Source organism: Fusarium coffeatum (genome assembly GCF_003316985.1).
Source record: "Fusarium coffeatum strain FIESC_28 chromosome Unknown BRIP53273_contig_192, whole genome shotgun sequence".
NCBI lineage: Eukaryota > Fungi > Ascomycota > Sordariomycetes > Hypocreales > Nectriaceae > Fusarium > Fusarium coffeatum.
The window spans coordinates 45,031-62,647 of record NW_022157985.1 but is presented as its reverse complement, the minus strand read 5'-3'; the positions used below and the strand labels follow the sequence as shown (position 1 = coordinate 62,647).

The following is a 17,617-nucleotide window of genomic DNA, read 5'->3' as shown; positions in this document are numbered from 1 at the left end:
TACGAACCCGGGTGAGCAGGGGTTGCGTGGCGCGTGTCAAAGAGCAGGGGTCTTCGGTAAAGTGGTCCATTTTCACACGCGACAGGTGTTTTGACAAGCGGCGTATAGGGTATGGAAAAAACACTTTAGTGTGGACTTTAATGTGTCGGATTTCCATGCGGAAACAGCTTGTGGATGATGGTTAGAGAGGGTATTTCCTTATTGATGGGCCTGGAATGCCAAAACCTGAAATAACAGTTTCGGGCGATTGAAGGAAAAGAAGTATGGAAAGGGATCTCAACTTTGACGTCTTGTACTGAAATTACCATTTAAAGAGTTCTCCGAGCCCGGGACAAATGAGCGGTGGATATCAGTCTCCACTAGAACATGCAATGTGTAGATTTCATTGGCTAAGAGGATGGTTCTAAGAATAGCGTCCCTAGCATTTTCGTTTTATGACTTGATAGACTGACCAATAGAGAAGTGTACATCCAATGGCTTGACTCCACAGTTCATACCAAATTCCAAAAGTTGGTACGTGTGATGATCAGTTATCTGGCGCCGTTTTGAGCATGGATTTGAGGGTTCAAAAGCCTTGTTTTCTAAGATCTAGGTCGCAGCAAATTGCTGCTTTTGTGGCTTCGTACGCCGCACACCGCCAAGGCTGAGCGGAGATTAGTTAAGCCGACCCTGATATATCCGGCCTTATTCCCACAGTACGGTACAACACCACCACTCGTGCACAAAAAGACTTGGAATTCCATAGCTAAATAGACTTGACTGATAAGCAACTAAGATTTCTGCAATGAATTAATATGCCTTTAAAAGGTACACCGACATTTGAATCAGCTTCTCAAACTTCCCTCATCGTTGAGGTAAGCTCTCCCTTATGCTCAAACAAATCCCCTGACACTGTTCGAGGAAAGTCCTCTGTGGTACCCGCCCAAACTCCATCGCCTTGCATCTCATACAGTAACCTCATCTGCTGCAAAGTTCCGTCCCTCTCCCATCTTTTTGCTCTCCCTATTCCTCGTCCCAACCAAGCTTGAATTCGAGCCGTAAGAAACTTCAAGATAAATGATGACAAGACAACATAAGTACTAAGGCTAATGACTACAAATAGACCGAGTACAGAGAAGTTCAACGTTCTTGAAAGTTTCCTTCACTCTCTCATTGTAGCACATATCTTTGAAGGCCCCAGCATACAGGTTGATATCGGGAACGACAGTTCGTGTGATCAAAATGTTGTTTTATTAAGTACGCATTGCGGGCATCTTTATCACCAGATGTGTCACAAGCAAACCCCGAGTAGCAGAAGCTCGCTAAGGGACAGTCCTAAAAATGGCAGACTACGCAATTCCAGTCTAGTACCAGGCCTGTTGCAGAGATAACCAAGCAGCTGCGGGAGCCGACTTTGTGTTTCGCAGGATAACCTGTCTTTGATAGTAGAGCCCATCATGTTTATTGCCTGTGGCCAGAGCCTGGTAAACTGAGAAGCCGATGATGACCCACAGTTGTATTGCGGTGATCGTTACAAAGGCCGCGATGCAGGCAAGGAGTAGGCTAGCGTCCCTTGACGAAAGAGTGATGGTCGCACCCAGAACAGGTCCACGCGACCAGTCAGTCCAGGTACCTGTGTAAATCCCAAAGGACATAATGTATCAGCGATACGGCACAGCTAGATATGATGGTCTTTCTTGAGATGACTGAGTTAAAACTACGCAATTGTGACAAGGAAGAAAGGTCAAGATGAAGGGTAAATCTCGTAGTAAGGTTATTCTCATCAGTGTCTCTGAACCCCTCAGAATAATGTGTGGAATTGTGCATTGACATTCCCATTCACCCTGCAGGCCAAGATTCGAGTTGTAATTGGTCTGACGTTCAGAGCTGAAAAAAGGTGAACCACATGTTTTGCGACTATTGGTCTTGGCATGACTCTGACGAGTGAGACGCGCCTTATGCCTTGTAAGGCAGATGTTGCAGTTGATCATGTTGAGTTCCCTGGCGGATTAACTGACCGAATTGGAGCCAGAAACGTCGTGATCAAGTTGTGTGTGCAATTTGAAGATTTAGCAAAAGCTCAAGATCTTCGTCGACCCTCAGCGACACCAGTGGACTTGAACCCAACAACCTGGAGGCGTATTACACCACAATAACAGAGCCGAACACAGTCACTGATCACCGCTTAAGGAGCGACAGAAGTTGGCCGAGTCTTGGCCGAGGCCCTTATTTCTGCCTAGGGGATGCAACACTGCGCTTTCGAGTGCCATGGTACAACGAAATGCTACTCTACACTTCATCTTTTTGGTATTTGCCAGCCCCGCACCATCCTGAGGCATTTGTGACTGAGCTATTCGAGCCATTTCGAATCTCTCACATGCTATGCGCTTGTAATTCGTGGTCTTGGTCGCAAGGCAGCCACCGGTGTTTTGAATGCGCCATCAAATAGAAGTCGTCTACCTCGTGAAGTCGACATTGGATCACCTCGGTGTTTCCGTACGGATAGTGACTAGCGGAACTAAACATCGTCGAGGAGGTGCGAGCTAATTGTATTATGCTCAACCCAGTGCTGGCTATGATTTCAAGTTGATCGAGAGTGTGGCCCTACGGCACTTGGCATCCCCAACAGCCTCTATAGGCGTTGTGCTGAAATGACCGAAGCCCCGAAACGCCGATACTATTGAGATAAGGTTGCTGCGCTAAACGACGCCAGTCTTATCCAAGCCTGGGGTCCCCACGGGGAACGCGGGGAAGCCTGCTCACCTCGTACGCTTGTGGCATCGCCCTCAGCCTCGATTGGAGTTTTGATGGTCTAGACTTGCATCCCCAACGCAGTCCCCAACCATCTTCATTCATGTATAAAATAGTCTATCCTTGCTGCAATAATGATGGATATGAACTCTCCAAGTAGCCCTTCAACAGTCAACAACAACACAAACAGGCTATTGACTTCAGCAATGACCGTTCAACGCACAACATCCCACGCCAGTTCAATTGAGAAAGAAGCAGCTACCCACCTCGAAAACGATGCAGTATCCGATGAGTATCTCTCTCTCTTCCCCCTCCTGGCGAACAAAAGCCTTGAGGAGCGCCAGCAAATCGAAAAGAAGCTCAAGCGCAAGCTCGATTGGGTTTTCTTGCCGGTCGTCACACTCATGCTACTTATGGGCTACCTTGATCGCATCAACGTAGCCAATGCGCGGTTGGCAGGTATGCAGGAGGACTTGCACATGTCTGATACTATGTGGTCTGCTGGAATATCTCTGTTCTACGTTGGCTATATTGTCACTCAACTTCCTGCTACTGTCTACCTTGCCAAAGGTCTTCCGCGATGGCAGATGCCTGCCTATGTTATTGCTTGGTCTGTTGTTACAGCTTGTATGGCTGCTATGACTAGTGGATGGTCTTTCTTGGTATGCCGATTTATGGTCGGTGTTGCTGAGGGTCCTTTCCTTCCCATGGTTAGCTTGATGACTTCCTCTTGGTATACCAAAGAGGAGGCTCCTCTGAGGATGGCCATCTGGCATGCTGGTAACATCGCTTCCAATATCTTCTCCGGTCTGCTTGCGGCTGGTGTCTTGGAGAATATGAACGGTGTTGCTGGTATGCGTGCTTGGCAATGGTTCGTTATCTTGGAAGGTAAGTAAAGCCCGTTTTAAACCATGGAGTAACACTCTAACTCTTGCTTCCTACAGGTATCGTTGGACTCTTCGTCGCTGCTATGGGATTTTGGTGCATTCCCAACTTCCCTCACAACACCGGCACATACTTCATGACACCCGAGATGTCCGAGATGGCCCAATATCGAATGGTTGTCTCATCAGGCGGTCGATCCGAGGATGATGAAGGTGGTGCCTGGGAAGGTGTCAAGCTTGCTTGTCAAGACCCATTCACCTGGATTTACACGGTTCTTCACTTTGGTCTCATCGTCGCCCTTTCATTCAAGGACTTCTTCCCATCGGTAAGTCGCACCAGCAGTTTGCAGAAAGACATCGCAGTGATTAACATGTCCATACAGATTGTCAAGACCCTCGGATATTCGAACCTAATGACCTATCTCATCCAGGCACCACCATACATCTTTGCTTACATCGCCACCTGTGCGATCTCTTGGTCCTCAGGAAGATACATGGAGCATTGCTGGCATATCATCGGCAGCACAGTTGCTTGCATCGTTGGCGTCGTCATCATGATTTCCACACTGAACCCAGGTGCCCGATACTTTGGCATGTTTCTGTTGTGTGCCGGACCTTTTGTCGGCCTGAACGTACGTATCAAGTCCTTTGCTCTTAGGTATAGCTCCATGCTAACAGGAGTAGATCCACATTCCTTGGGAAACTACCAACGTGGCCCGCCCTCGCACAAAGCGTGGCGCTCTAGTGGCTATCACCAATTGCATCGCGTCGGTCTCGCATTGGTTCACGCCATACTTTTTCGTAAGTCCTCCCTGTACATTACTATCGACCCTCGCTGACCAGTCAAGCTTCGCTCCCAAGAGCCCCGCTACCAAAATGGTGGCATTCTGATCATTGCAGGCTGTGTCATGGGCATCATCGGCTGCCTGGTGTGCAAATGGTATGTCAAGAAACTCAACAAGAAGATGGAAGAGCACGAGGTGGCAAACAATCTGCCCAAGCGGTGGCGATACGTTGAGTAGGATCAGATTTGAGAGTAGTGCTGTCGGTCGCATCTGCTTGAGAAGGTGGGAGCTGTTCATTGGGAGTTATCACAGTTGCGCACTCGGTACGGAAATACATATGATCCTTCAATCTACGCTTCTTTTCGGTGTAATCAATTCTACTATCTCTGTCTGTGTTCAAGAGATTATGCGACTGCACAACAAGACCAGTCACCTTGCCTCTGATGCAGCCGCCTCCCCAACAAGAGAAGTACTATCCCGAATTCCCCAAGGTTCACTCCAGTGAGGGGTAGCCAGACCCTGTTCCGTGCCCCTTTGGTAATGCCATGACTTGAACTCGTGGGGCTGATAATGACTACCGGTAATCCGGCGAATGTCCGGATCTGTCGCCTTTCCAAAAGAGAGAGTTAAATATCCACTAGCAATTGCGACTATGGAAGTCTAGATGCAACAGTTTCTGCTGACTCGTGCTAACGCGGGGTAAGCATAAACTGGGCTGACCGGCGTTTCGGTGTTTCGGCGCTACGACACTAAGATAGCCCGTTGAAAATCCAATCTTCCCCGCTGACTCCGTCACTTTTCCCGACCGGCACAATCTCATTCGCAACACCAGATACCGGCGATTGATCGAAGATGATTGCGTGCACGCTCTGTCACAATCGCAAGGTCAGTGCGTCATAGAGATCGCCCGAGATCTTCAAGCCTTGCTGGGCCAGGTGTCAGACAGGCTAACACACCCCCAGGTCCGCTGTGAAGCCGACGGTGAATCAAACACTTGCATAACATGCAAGGCTGCAGGAGTTGAGTGCATGTGAGCATTCCACCACAGATCCAAATTTAGTCGGCTAAGGCTGATGTGATACCCCAGTCCACGCACCAGAAAGCGTCGTCGCGTGGGAGGTGCTTCTACGGCCCAACAGCCTGACCAAGACTACAGCACCGAGAACAGTCGAGACGTCTCGCAGTCGGCCAGGCCATGCATCGAGGTTAGAGATCCATACCAGACCCCATCTACAAGCCAAGCGACAACCTACATAGGTAGAGGCCACTACATCGCAGACGACGATGAGATAGATGAGTCAAGCGCTAGGGCATTTGAGCCGGCAAAGATAAAGGTAGGTCCTGACGCAAGCACCCAAAGGGAAACACTAGTCCTATGGAAAGCTTTGGACATACCGCCTCCAGCAGCGCGTCAAAGCCTACTCAGTGCTTTCCTTGACTATTGCAATTTATGGACGCCTGTTTTGGAACCCAAGGATATTCAGGACCTTTCGCATTTCGACCAGGAAAAGACTTCGATGCTCCTAGCTCAATCACTATGGTTGGCTGGCAGTCGAGTCACCACTGCGCCGTCGGTGGTTGCATTTGCTTCATCAGACGACTTCTACCACAGGGCTAAAGCAGTCTTTTGGTCTGGAGTCGAGACAGACGGATTATCTGCCATCAAAGCCTCACTGATGCTGCAATGGTACAATCCACAGGCTCCCGAGCATATCTCATTTGACAATAGTGGTTTCTGGCTTAAAATTGGAGTTGGTATTGCCCATCAAATTGGCCTACACAGGGAATCCCCTCCAGGACCGTTGAGGGCAATTCGACGGAGGTTGTGGTGGAGTTTGGTAGTACGAGACTCATTAATTTCTGTCGCGCACGGCAGACCAAGAGTCATCAATCTCGACGACAGCGACGTGCCGCCCCCGATGGCGAGCGACTTCCCAGACTCACTATTCGCTTTCCAGCTGTTCTCGGCGTGGGTGGATATCTGCACCGTACTTGGGGATATATCGTCTTGTTGCATGAGACGACACATGTCACGAACAAAACGACTCTATATCGTCAACTCACTATGTCGCTGGACAACGAATCTACCACAGGAGCTGTGGGTTGCGCCCAGCAATCAGCCACCACATAGCTATTTCGCAAACACCCACAACCTGCCCGCCCGTCAGCTGTATCTACCGTACCTCACCAGCTTAATAGTGCTTTCTCGAATGCAGCACTCTGCGGGATCCCTATCACTGACTGCCACGTTGGCCGCATCATTTGTCGCCCGTATTTTTGAGGACTTTCTGGCCAGAGATGAGATCAAAGTTTCGGCACCCATCAGTGTTCGGTATTGCCTCATTTCAAGCATGGCGCTAGTCTCCGTAATGCCCGACAAGCGACTTTGGGATGCTGTGCAGCCTGATTTAGAGGTATTACAACAAGCACTGACGGAACTGTCCAAGCGTTGGCGGTCAGCAATCGGGGCTTCTAGGGCTCTTCAGAATGCTATTAACAAGAGACAACAACGCACTGGGAGCTCTACGTCCGGACTGAGGATGGACAATGAGAGTTCTCTGGAGTACTTCAAGATGATAGATCTTAGTTACTGTCGCATATGGGGCACTCTGAGCGAGCAGCTATCGTCGAGCCCGCTGAAGACTCAAGAACAAATGCCCATGTCAGAGCCGATGCAACAACCACCTAGCGACGCTTTGGAGACAGGTCCATTCATTGATGGTGGAGAGGCCTGGGACCTGGGTGCGATTCAATTTGAGCATGTAGAGAACTGGATACTTAATGATGGGTTCTTGTTCGACCCTTAAATCAGCGTTCCCTGCTTTCGACTACATACAGCCCAATCTTCTCACAACTTATGCTTCTTCTTGCCTGTCCTCAGCTTCTCAAACTCCTTCTGTGGGATCCCTTGAACATTTCTCTCCAAAGCTCCAAACACTTCATCAACATTCTGCGCGTCCAATTCCCGTCTCGACCTTTGTCTAATCATCTTCTTGATCTGCAACATACTCGATGCATTCAGACCATCATGGAACCGTTCCTTGACCTCCTTGAGAACTTCGCTTCGATATGACTCAGCAGGACAATCGAAAATCTGATTCACAAAGCCTGTCGCAAGTAAATCCTTGCTGGTGATTCTCTTCCCCAGAATCAAGGCCTCGTTCGCTCTTGAGATACCCATGCGCTCTGCGAAAGCTATCGATGATACACCTTCGCTGATGAGGCCGAGGCTGGCGAACGGTGTCAAGAGATATGTTTCCCGTGTGCAGTAAATAAAATCGGCAAAGGCGATCAGCGCTGCAGCCATGCCCACCACGGGTCCATTGAGGGCTACGACCAAGATCTTGGGGTGCGTGTAGAACGCGCGGGCAAGATTCATGTTGCTTGCTACCGTGACGGTTAAATTGTGGCGATATAGATCTGTGCCTTCAGGCACCTTTCTAGACACAGACACGTCGGCGCCACTGCAGATGTATGTTAGTACGGTGGATATATGGAAATACGGAGAGTTTCCTTACGCTGAGAAGAATCTCCCAGTGCCCGTTAATACAGTTGCCACTACTTCATCGTGCTCTGCAACCTCTTGAAGTGTGCGTGCGAGCTGGTAGAACTCGTCTTTGGTTAGAGCGTTCAGCTTGTTGGGTTTATTGAGTGTAACGACGGCAATGGGGCCGTTGTATTCGACTTGGATTACTGTCATGGTTGCGATTCCGGTCAGAACGCTGGTCTGGATTCACAGTGATGTCTATGTTGGTGTTGGGGTTGTGTGCCGAGAGCTGAATTTGTGGCAAAGGTCAATTAGTATAACTCATTGCCAGGTCATTTAACTGGCTTGTTCTAGACTGCGTCCGCAAGGGATAAATCCGGTCATGGTTTAGGCCGAGTCATTTCGCCGAGACTCCGCTTCAGCAAACGCCGAACCACATCCCCGCTCGGCATTTCGGACACGGTGACAACCCCGCATTATCGGCACTTGACAACATCCGGATCTGGGGAAACGTGGGAGAGAAAGTAGATCTCAGATACTATCACAGTGAAAACCCATCCTAATAATTAAGTCTCGATGTCAATAAGAAAGATAGATGTTTTTACCTTTTCTGCGCCAAAGACAACCACGCATCACAAAGTTAATTAATTATCTGATCTCAATATGACTACAACTACCAATACGGACCGCACGCAGATGGTGCCATCTCACGATGGTCCACATGTCTTGCCTAACAACCCATTATTCACCAGACTGCTACGACACGCACACCGAGGCCGCATTGCCCTGAAGGACCGTCCGCTAGGCGTGTCCAAGACATATGGGGAGCTACTTGATGCGGTGCTGGCCTTTAGGGAGGTGGTACGCGAAGCTTTGCCTTCCGAGGTGCAGCGACGGCTGAGCAACGGCGATGAAGTCTATGTGGGCGTGTTGGCTGCAGGTGGCTACGAGTTTACGGTCGCTGTGCTGACAGTCTTGGCGTTGGGAGCAGCTGTGGTGCCCATGTGTGCGTATATACTCTGTTCCGAGATGTCATTCATTAACTAACTTATCAGTCCCCATGGCGCCTGCAGACGAGGTTGTCTACTACGCTACCAAGTCGAAGCAAGTAGCCATACTATCCACCTCAGCGACAACAAAACTTGCTCAAGACGCGGCGCATCGCTGTGGAATTGTACAAGTCGGTATTCTACCCAACCTACCTCGAATAACCCGGCTGCAGCCACACGACATATCGCTATCATCCAACTCTCCACAAGACCCTAGAGGACCCGGCGTGGTCATCTTCACTTCTGGAACAACTGGTAAGCCTAAGGGTGTAGTCCTACGACGTACATACACGCACGAGGGCGCCATCTCGGTCGGCGACAGCTATGGCGTCACGCACACAGATGTACTCCTGCACACACTACCAGTACACCACCAGACCGGTCTCGGAACATCGTTCTTTCCCTTTCTCAACGCGGGCGCGTGCATCGAGTTCCATGGCAAATTCGACGCAGCGACCGTCATGCAGCGCTGGCTACAGGGCGGTCTAACTATCTTTTCCGCCGTGCCCACCATCTACATGCGCCTGAAGTGGTTCATCGAGCAGCTCCCCGAGAAAGAACAGATTCCTTATAAGCAATCAGCTGGCCAGTTTCGTGCTTTCCTTTGCGGATCAAGCGCTCTGCAGGAGCATGTGCAGGACTTCTGGACCGAGTCCATGGGTAGATCCATTCTTCCACGTTATGGTGCGACGGAGATTCCTGGTTGTCTTCGTGTGTCTGTTGATCTGCATGATGCTCCCAAGGGAAGCGTGGGCCAGGCTATGCCAGGCGTGGAAGTCAAGATCTCGCCCGAAGGTGAACTGTTAGTCAAGACGCCGAATATGTTTGCCAAGTAAGTATTTCCATCCCAATCATCAATATGTCCATGGCTGACCAGCAACCAAGGTACCTTGAGGATCCAGAGGCAACTAAGAATGCCCATGATAGCGAAGGCTGGTACAAGACTGGTGACATCGCACGACGTGAAGGTAACTTCTACTTCATCGTGGGCCGCGCCTCAGTCGACATCATAAAGTCGGGTGGATACAAGATCTCAGCATTGGACGTTGAGCGCGCATGCCTGACGCTGCCATATGTAAATGAGGCTATGGTAGTCGGCGTCGAAGACGAGGAGTTTGGGCAGCGTGTCGGCGCAGTATTTGCAGTTAAGGATGTGAAAGCGTCAGATGTCACCCTGGCCGACGTAAGGGAAATACTTAGAAACCAGTTGGCTGGGTATAAGCTACCGACTGTGCTGAGGGTTGTAGAGGGGGAGCTTCCCAAGGGTAATACTGGCAAGGTACAGAAGAAGATCCTGGGACCGCAGCTGATTCCCAGTCCTGGATATGAGCAGATGCCCGAGGTGCAGGTATGGAAGACCCGGACTCAGGCTGGGTTGGTGCAGGCAAGACTATAGGTCACGATGGTATCTTCAATGACTGGGAGTATATGGAGACTGTAGCTAGTGAAATTGTACATGTTGGCCTCTGAGACGTAGAACCCTTGCTGCAAATGATGTGAATTGATGCAACTCGAAACCCGCTGAAGTGTCTTGGTGAAGGGCTCACACGTTTGTACATCTACCCCCCGAAAGGTTCACAGTGGCTATTTCTCTTTTACTCCGTAATGCCCATCTCCGTAAACGCCGAAAACCGGAGTTGGGCTTATTTATACCAACTTGGTTCACGAATTGTCTTCTCAACATATTTTAAACTCTTTCTTCTTACGAACTCGCAGGCTTACGCGCAAATACCATATTTATAACTACAAAGAGTCTCATACAGCCACCAATATGACCACACCAACTTCCTTCACAGTCACCAAAGGGCCTATCACTATCGAGGCACTGGACCAAGGCACTGGTCCCGGCATCGTGATTCTTCCTTCACTAGCGCGTGGAGCAAACGACTACGATGTTGTCGCCCCAATCCTCGCCAGAGCTGGCTATCGCGTCATCCGTCCCCAGCCCCGCGGTATCGGTAAAAGCAAAGGACCTATGGACAACTTAACCTTGCACGACTTCGCCGCCGACGTGGCCATGGTCCTAGACCACATCAACTGCGGCCCGTCCGTCATCGTGGGTCACGCTTGGGGAAGCATGCCGGCGCGCATGCTAGCCGCCGACCGTCCAGATCTTGTTCGCGGGGTCGTCATGGCAGCTGCCTCAGCAGGGAAATTGCCTCCGGGCTCTACCGAGAAACCATTCAGCCGACTGCGCACCGAAATTGACGGGTCGGGGGACATGACCCTTCCTGAGTCCAAGCGACTTGAGTACCTGCGAGCTGCCTTCTTCGGGCCTGAAGGCAACCCGCGGTTGTGGCTAGACGGGTGGAACGACGCGACGCATCATGCTCAGGCGCATGCGCGTATGCATACGCCGGTTGACGAGTATTTCAGTGCAGGTGACACGATTCCCATTTTGGATCTCCAGGCTGAGCACGATGCTGTTGTTGTGAAGGATGTGATGAAGCCGTGTTTAGGTGATCGTGTCGCGGTGCAGGTTATCAAGGGTGCCGGCCATGCTTTGGCGCCGGAACAACCAGAGGCTATGGCCGACGCGATCATCAATTTTGTTAGAAACATTTAAACTAGATTTACTTAGCAATTATTTATGTTGGTCGTTTAAACAGCCCTGTTACCGACGCCGATGGAGCATTCGTGTTCAACCATGTGAGAGGATGTGCATGATGATTCATTTTATTCAACCACTAAGTCGCCGAGGTGTCGACGTGAATAGAAGACATAGGACATTGACTTGAGGAATATCAGGTAAATACACAAAAACTTCATAAAAGCTTCATTACATGTCTTCCATCTTCGCAGTATGTAATCTACCTGTGGTAACGAAGCTACGCAAACACTCAAATGAACGACATCCTTCGGTATGGCGGGGAGTCTAGGGTATGATACACTCCGACATCACTAGAATCACTGAAAGCATGCTGGGGTCCACTCGGCGGTTCAGCCTAGCTCCCCCGGAGTTACAATGCATCCCATTCGACAATGTTGCCACTCTGGCTAAGGAGACTAGCCACTTCGAGACCAGTCGGTCTCCGCATTCTTACGGAGCTTCGGCTAGTCTCCACGGCGTTTCAACGACACACTGAGATGGCCATAACGCCGAGACCCACTAGAAACATTGGCTCAAGAGAGTCATGGATTAAATGTCAAGCTGTAAATCATCAACACCATCACAATCATCATCAGCTTCACAATAATTTACTCGCGTTATTATCTCAATTATGTATCAAGATCTCAGCCTCGAGCGCCGCGGAGACGTTTTCATTCTCACTCTTCAGAAGCCACCAGAGAACCGTCTCACATCGCAATTCTGCCAAGAGATCATCCGGGCTCTTAACAATGTCCGCAAGGAACTAGGCCCTGACGCGCCTGGCGCTGTCATCATTAGAGGCAACGATGCCAAATTCTTTTGCACGGTATGGAGTTCACCCATGGCTGGTTAAACAGCTACTAAATGCTTTGCACAGGGATTGGATCTACACGAACGAGATACGAACCCACATGCCAGCTCCGAGGGATTCTATCCGGTAAGAATATCATCTAAACTTTATTGTAATTTGCTGACTCACACATGCCCAGCTTGTCGCAACTCTCCTGGACTTCCCGTTCCCAACTATCTGCCTCATTACTGGGCACACATTCGGAGGCGCCTCTGTCATGACATTAGCACATGATTATCGCATCATGAACAGCACCCGAGGGTACTGGTGTATGCCTGTAGCTGAACTGGGCCTGCATTTCGACGGAATGGGTGCTTTGCTGAGAGCCAAGTTGAGACCACAGACAGCCAGGAAGGTTATTCTTCAGGGCCATAGGTTTACCTCCAGTGAGGCATTGGCGGATGGCGTTGTGGATGAGATTGCCCCACCGGAAGAAATGTTGGATCGTGCTCTGGAGCTCGCTGATAAGGTCAAGTCGAAGGCAAAGATGGGGGTTTACGGATTGCTGAGGGGAGAGCTCTATGGGGAGGCGCTGAGGGCGTTTCAGCAGATTAGTTATGTTCATTCTCGTCTTAATTCGCGCCCGGCAAAGGTTAAGCTGTAGTCTCTAGTCATTAATGAGTTTGAAAATGGTACATCAGTTATTTCACCTGGTTTGAGGTCCTTGCATCCGCCTGTCTGATGTACATTTGCTAGCCCTGAAGACTATCTACACTAGTCGTCTTGTAGCTCCTGACGGTGTGAGGTGCAAAACACGGCACAATTCTGTGCATTTGCTGGGTTGTCAAGGATAGCTGAAACTGACCTTGAATGGCATCGGAACTGCACTGATCAAGTCACGGAAGTGTATTTCCACTAAATCGAGAGGTTAAAGGATGTTCTAGCTAGGTATTGGGGGTTGGCTGTTCTAATCAAGCATTGTGTTCACTACATGCGTCAACATGATCTTATACAGCTTAAAGAAAAACGCTCCTACACGGTATTCAATTTACTTTTTTTTAAATCTACTTCATACAACTCTATTACTCCATCACTACCGTCATGGAAGCGTCCATGTCTACATCTCCAGCGTTCTGACAGTCTGCATCACCCTGCAGCGACACATCCTCCTTCAACAATGCATCGATCCAGTCATCGCCTAGCCCGTCCCCCAAAACCACATCTTCTGCGTCAGTGAAGTCCGTCGCTGCTATTTCGATCCCTTGGCGCGGCGAAAGTTGGTCCAGGACGCTTCTTTCACCGGGCGCAGTCTCCCCCACCCAATGATCCATCGAGGCTGGCGAGTATGTCTCATCGGATGCCTCGGTAAGACAGGACTGTATGATATTGCTAAAATGTTCACCCAGGGCATCTAGGTAATTGGTTGCGCCACCTGCTGCTGGCTCTCCACCGTATGATACTGGAGGTGACCTATGATCGAAGCTTCGCTGAGACGGAGTTGGAAACACTTTCTCAACACGGGAACGTCGGCTCGATAGCATTTGACCTTCACTGAGTGAGGCGAACATGTCTGTTTCAGGCATTGGTCCACCCCAAGAGATGATAGTGTCCAGTTTCTCGACGAGACGAGCATACAGTCTCGGTCTTGTATCCAGCAGTTCCCTCCAGCTGCCTATTTGGAGTGGTTCTTTACCGGGCGGGAGGACATCCTCCTGCAGGACCTGAGTCAGCGTGTGGTTGACAGCCTTCACTGCTTGCAATATGTAATCGAGCTCATCTCTGTAATGCAACCTTAGACACGTCATGACCTTGCGCACCCACTCTGGGCAACGGGGAACATGTGACGGCGTCGGTTGCTTTGTATTCAAGAGATACAAGAGCAGTGGAAGTGCTGTACAGAATATCCTGGACGAATGTGCGTCAGCTTCACCGGCTATTTGGAATCGATTGAGTCTACTCACATGCTTTCCGGAACCTGGGAAAGATACTGCTGTTGCAGGGAATCCGAGAGGCGATCTGTTAAGCTGATTATGCAACTCGAAATATCGTGTTTCGGTTCACGAAGGGGTCGCTCGTGCATCCTATAAGGTGAGGCTGCCAAGCGGGAGCTCGTTGCAAGGCTTAGGACTTCACTCTGACAGAGCGACAACATGGTAGAACTATTGCGTAAGGTCAGTTAATCTCAGCACTGCAGAGTACTTGGAAGATCATATGGAAGGTGACTTACTCATAATGGATGTACATCATGCTTACCAGAAGCTCTACAGGGTCATGCCTTGAGGTTCCATGTTCTCTTTCATCATTTGAGCTGACAGGCGAGTCGCCCAACGCGGAGTCTTGTCCAGAGATCAAGAGTGCCAAGCTATTACTATACCATGACTTCAGCTGCTCTTTGCACTCGAGGAGCTCGTGGTCGTTTCCACTGAGCCTCAACGCACTGGAAGTTCCGTTTTGAGGGTAGACTAGGCCTAGAACTCTTCTCAAAATGATGATGAGGGAAGACAGCTGTTGATGGGTCTCAATAAGTTGCTGCTTCGATTCAACGCCATACACGCGGGAACGTCCAATCTCATGCGACAGATCGGCACGAGAAAGGACGGCGTGGTCTTCAGCCATGCCAGGAGGCATCATGAGCGGTCGACGGGTGTACAAACTGTGAATACAGTCACTGAGGATGCAACATCCTAAGAGCCGTCTCAGGTTGCTGTGGCTGAAGCGGGTTTTAGGCGTTGTCACAAGCTTGGCCTGCGCGATGGCATCTTGGCAGTGAGAAATCGCCCGGCTGAGCCATTGACTTCTCGTTCTAGAGGCTTTCTGTACAGGCCAGTGGGCAAGGAGAAGAGAGACCCGGGCCAGTACGATTGGCGATGACTCTGTCTCTTGGTCGTATAGAAGCTGCAAAGGAAATTAGCCGTGAAACTAAACTTGTTCAAGGTGAACGCACTTGAGTCTTCCGAAGAAACCTTTTCCGCGCGTCGTAAGCGGAATCAAGCTGCAGACCTGAAATGACATGATGATCGACATACTTAAGACCATTAGTCCAGATCCCCAACATGACCGATTGTAACACTTACTTTACACGCCACGAACAGCATAGCTGAAAGTAGTATAACAGGAATTCGACTAGCCTTGCCGACAGAGTCGTAAGTAGACCAGAACTCAGCTTCGTTAACCACAGGCAAGATAGGATGAGCATAACGAAAGTACGCCCGGACTAGATCGTCCAAGAAGGTACTCTCGGGCACTTTGAAACATCCTTGGGCTTCTAGGTAATTTACATCATCTGTATGTAGAGAGCGGAGATTGGTGATACAAAGGAAAGGATAATAGGCAAATGTAATCTCAGGCTGATGGTCATGTTTCGGACTTGGCTGTGCTAGCTTGGGTGTCTCCAGCGCCTCATCGGCTGAGAAGGTAGGTAAATCTTCATCTTCCTGGGGAGATGGCAGAGGCTCGATGACTGTCTTTGTACTTGACCTTCTGGGCTTCTCTGTGCGGTTTCTGATGTATACATGTTAGTGAGAGACCAATGGACAAGACGAAAGCCTCCCAGGTTGCTTGGCCTTACCTGTGGTGATGAGGGCGGCGACAAGTTACGACACATTGCTTACTGTCAAGGACACAGTTGGTGCAAGTATTATCACGGACGAATGCCACGTCGCAGCGGACCTTTCGCTCTCTGCAGGACAGGCATGCCCTGCCATCCATCTTGTTAGCCGAGCTTTGTGGAGGGACGGGATTTTGCTGAATATCACATGACTTACCTGGGTGATCTCTTTCGAGCATCTTGCCGTCTCTGCCTCGGCTTGGCTTCGTCGTTTTCAGTCATTGTCATCTTTAAACTTGAACCGAGGTTTGAGTCAGATAGGATACCGAACGACGTTATCAGGACAGAATCATCAGTACGGATATGATGCAAGTCATTCAAGCCTCCATATAGACCAAGCAAGAGCTGTATCTGAATCGGAGGCTACCCGAGCTAATCCGGTTCCCGTCTGGGGAAATCCGGGGTGACTCCGTGTGTGGATCTAAAACACCGAACGTGTCTTGATAACGTTTATAACGCCGAATTCAGCTCTATAACGCCGAGTGGGGCTCTACAACACCGACTGAGGCTTGGAAGCTAGCTAGTGCGAATGAAGCGGGATTGGATCCCAGAGCTGAGACTTAAAGACTTGATTCGGTGTCGAGTAGTATTGACTGGACTCGTAGTGAAGGAAGAACAAGAACAGTAATCATGGCTGAACGCGTCGCTCAAATTGCATCTCACATTACCTACCCAAGAGGTCTTCTCGCGGGACAAACTGCAATAATCACGGGAAGTGGACAGGGCATCGGCGCCGAAGCAGCGCGTCTATTTGCTCAAGAGGGTGCAAAAGTAGTTGTTTGCGACGTTGATTCAGGTAATTCCCCCAGCAAGTATACAGAATTATGCTAACAATTTGTCTAGCCAAAGCACAAGGTGTAGCTGATAAGATCACCAATTCTGGAGGTCAAGCTATCGCAGTCGCTGGCGATGTTACAGACAAAGACTACATCAACCAGCTCGTCAAGCGCGCAGCTGAATTCGGAGGAGGAGAGATTCATATCATCGTGAACAATGCTGGCTACACATGGGACGGCGTGGTTCATAAGATGACTGATAAACAATGGGATGCGATGTCCAGCATTCATGGCAATGCTCCCTTCCAGCTTATCCGTGCCGCAGCACCCTATTTCCGGGTCAAGGATGGAAAGCAAAGAAATATCGTTGGCATATCTTCAACATCGGGAGTGCACGGAAACGCGGGTCAATCCAATTACGCTTTCTTTAAAGCTGGCGTGGTCGGACTGATGAAGACGATTGCAAAGGAATGGGGTCCGGGGTTTAACGTTCGGGCCAACACAGTGGCGTTTGGGTACATTGAGACGCGACTTACACAGGCGAAAGAGGATGGGGCGTTCATTACGGGTCCAGACGGGGAGAAGATCCAGCTTGGTGTTCCTGGAAGGGATGGAAAGTCTTCGTTTGAAGATATCCCACTTCGCAGGCCAGGCTCGGCAGAAGACGCTGCCAAAGTCATACTGGCTGTATGTAGTCCTCTGTTTTCGTATGTCACTGGACAGGTGATCAGTGTAACAGGAGGTAGAAATATGTGAGACTAGTTATACTTTACCTTAATTCACATCTCGTTACTCTAGAAAGTATTGAACTCTGGTTAGCATGCTTTAAAATTTACTGTCAAAGATATGCCGTCTGTCACGTCAAGAGAATGGACAATAGAGAATTTGTAAGGACGGAATAATTTCTAGTGATACAATG

General features: G+C 49.7%; 7 protein-coding genes across 7 annotated transcripts; 5 read left to right on the top strand and 2 right to left on the bottom strand.

Annotated features, from left to right (window-relative positions):
- Nucleotides 1-2,936: 2,936 nt before the first annotated feature.
- FIESC28_08250 (uncharacterized protein) lies at nt 2,937-7,206 on the top strand (the record flags this gene model as incomplete). Its single annotated transcript, XM_031162388.1, has 7 exons — nt 2,937-3,618; nt 3,675-3,940; nt 3,998-4,246; nt 4,299-4,415; nt 4,463-4,594; nt 5,362-5,429; nt 5,487-7,206. 7 exons carry the CDS (start codon nt 2,937-2,939, stop codon nt 7,204-7,206), a joined length of 3,234 nt encoding a protein of 1,077 aa, XP_031013543.1.
- A 41-nt stretch (nt 7,207-7,247) lies between these two features.
- FIESC28_08249 (uncharacterized protein) lies at nt 7,248-8,099 on the bottom strand (the record flags this gene model as incomplete). The annotated part of the gene is made up of 2 exons (XM_031162387.1): nt 7,248-7,863; nt 7,918-8,099. The coding sequence occupies 2 exons, from the start codon at nt 8,097-8,099 to the stop codon at nt 7,248-7,250; spliced, it is 798 nt and encodes a 265-aa protein (XP_031013542.1).
- Nucleotides 8,100-8,549: 450 nt separating this feature from the next.
- Nucleotides 8,550-10,331, top strand: FIESC28_08248 (uncharacterized protein; the record flags this gene model as incomplete). The annotated part of the gene is made up of 3 exons (XM_031162386.1): nt 8,550-8,892; nt 8,942-9,767; nt 9,821-10,331. The coding sequence occupies 3 exons, from the start codon at nt 8,550-8,552 to the stop codon at nt 10,329-10,331; spliced, it is 1,680 nt and encodes a 559-aa protein (XP_031013541.1).
- Nucleotides 10,332-10,706: 375 nt separating this feature from the next.
- On the top strand, nt 10,707-11,501 carry FIESC28_08247 (uncharacterized protein; the record flags this gene model as incomplete). The annotated part of the gene is made up of 1 exon (XM_031162385.1): nt 10,707-11,501. One exon carries the CDS (start codon nt 10,707-10,709, stop codon nt 11,499-11,501), a length of 795 nt encoding a protein of 264 aa, XP_031013540.1.
- A 655-nt stretch (nt 11,502-12,156) lies between these two features.
- On the top strand, nt 12,157-12,979 carry FIESC28_08246 (uncharacterized protein; the record flags this gene model as incomplete). The annotated part of the gene is made up of 3 exons (XM_031162384.1): nt 12,157-12,351; nt 12,403-12,462; nt 12,515-12,979. 3 exons carry the CDS (start codon nt 12,157-12,159, stop codon nt 12,977-12,979), a joined length of 720 nt encoding a protein of 239 aa, XP_031013539.1.
- A 418-nt stretch (nt 12,980-13,397) lies between these two features.
- FIESC28_08245 (uncharacterized protein) lies at nt 13,398-16,144 on the bottom strand (the record flags this gene model as incomplete). The annotated part of the gene is made up of 6 exons (XM_031162383.1): nt 13,398-14,094; nt 14,277-14,474; nt 14,543-15,210; nt 15,260-15,340; nt 15,390-15,816; nt 16,080-16,144. The coding sequence occupies 6 exons, from the start codon at nt 16,142-16,144 to the stop codon at nt 13,398-13,400; spliced, it is 2,136 nt and encodes a 711-aa protein (XP_031013538.1).
- Nucleotides 16,145-16,552: 408 nt separating this feature from the next.
- Nucleotides 16,553-17,517, top strand: FIESC28_08244 (uncharacterized protein; the record flags this gene model as incomplete). Its single annotated transcript, XM_031162382.1, has 3 exons — nt 16,553-16,718; nt 16,766-17,385; nt 17,497-17,517. The coding sequence occupies 3 exons, from the start codon at nt 16,553-16,555 to the stop codon at nt 17,515-17,517; spliced, it is 807 nt and encodes a 268-aa protein (XP_031013537.1).
- Nucleotides 17,518-17,617: the final 100 nt, after the last annotated feature.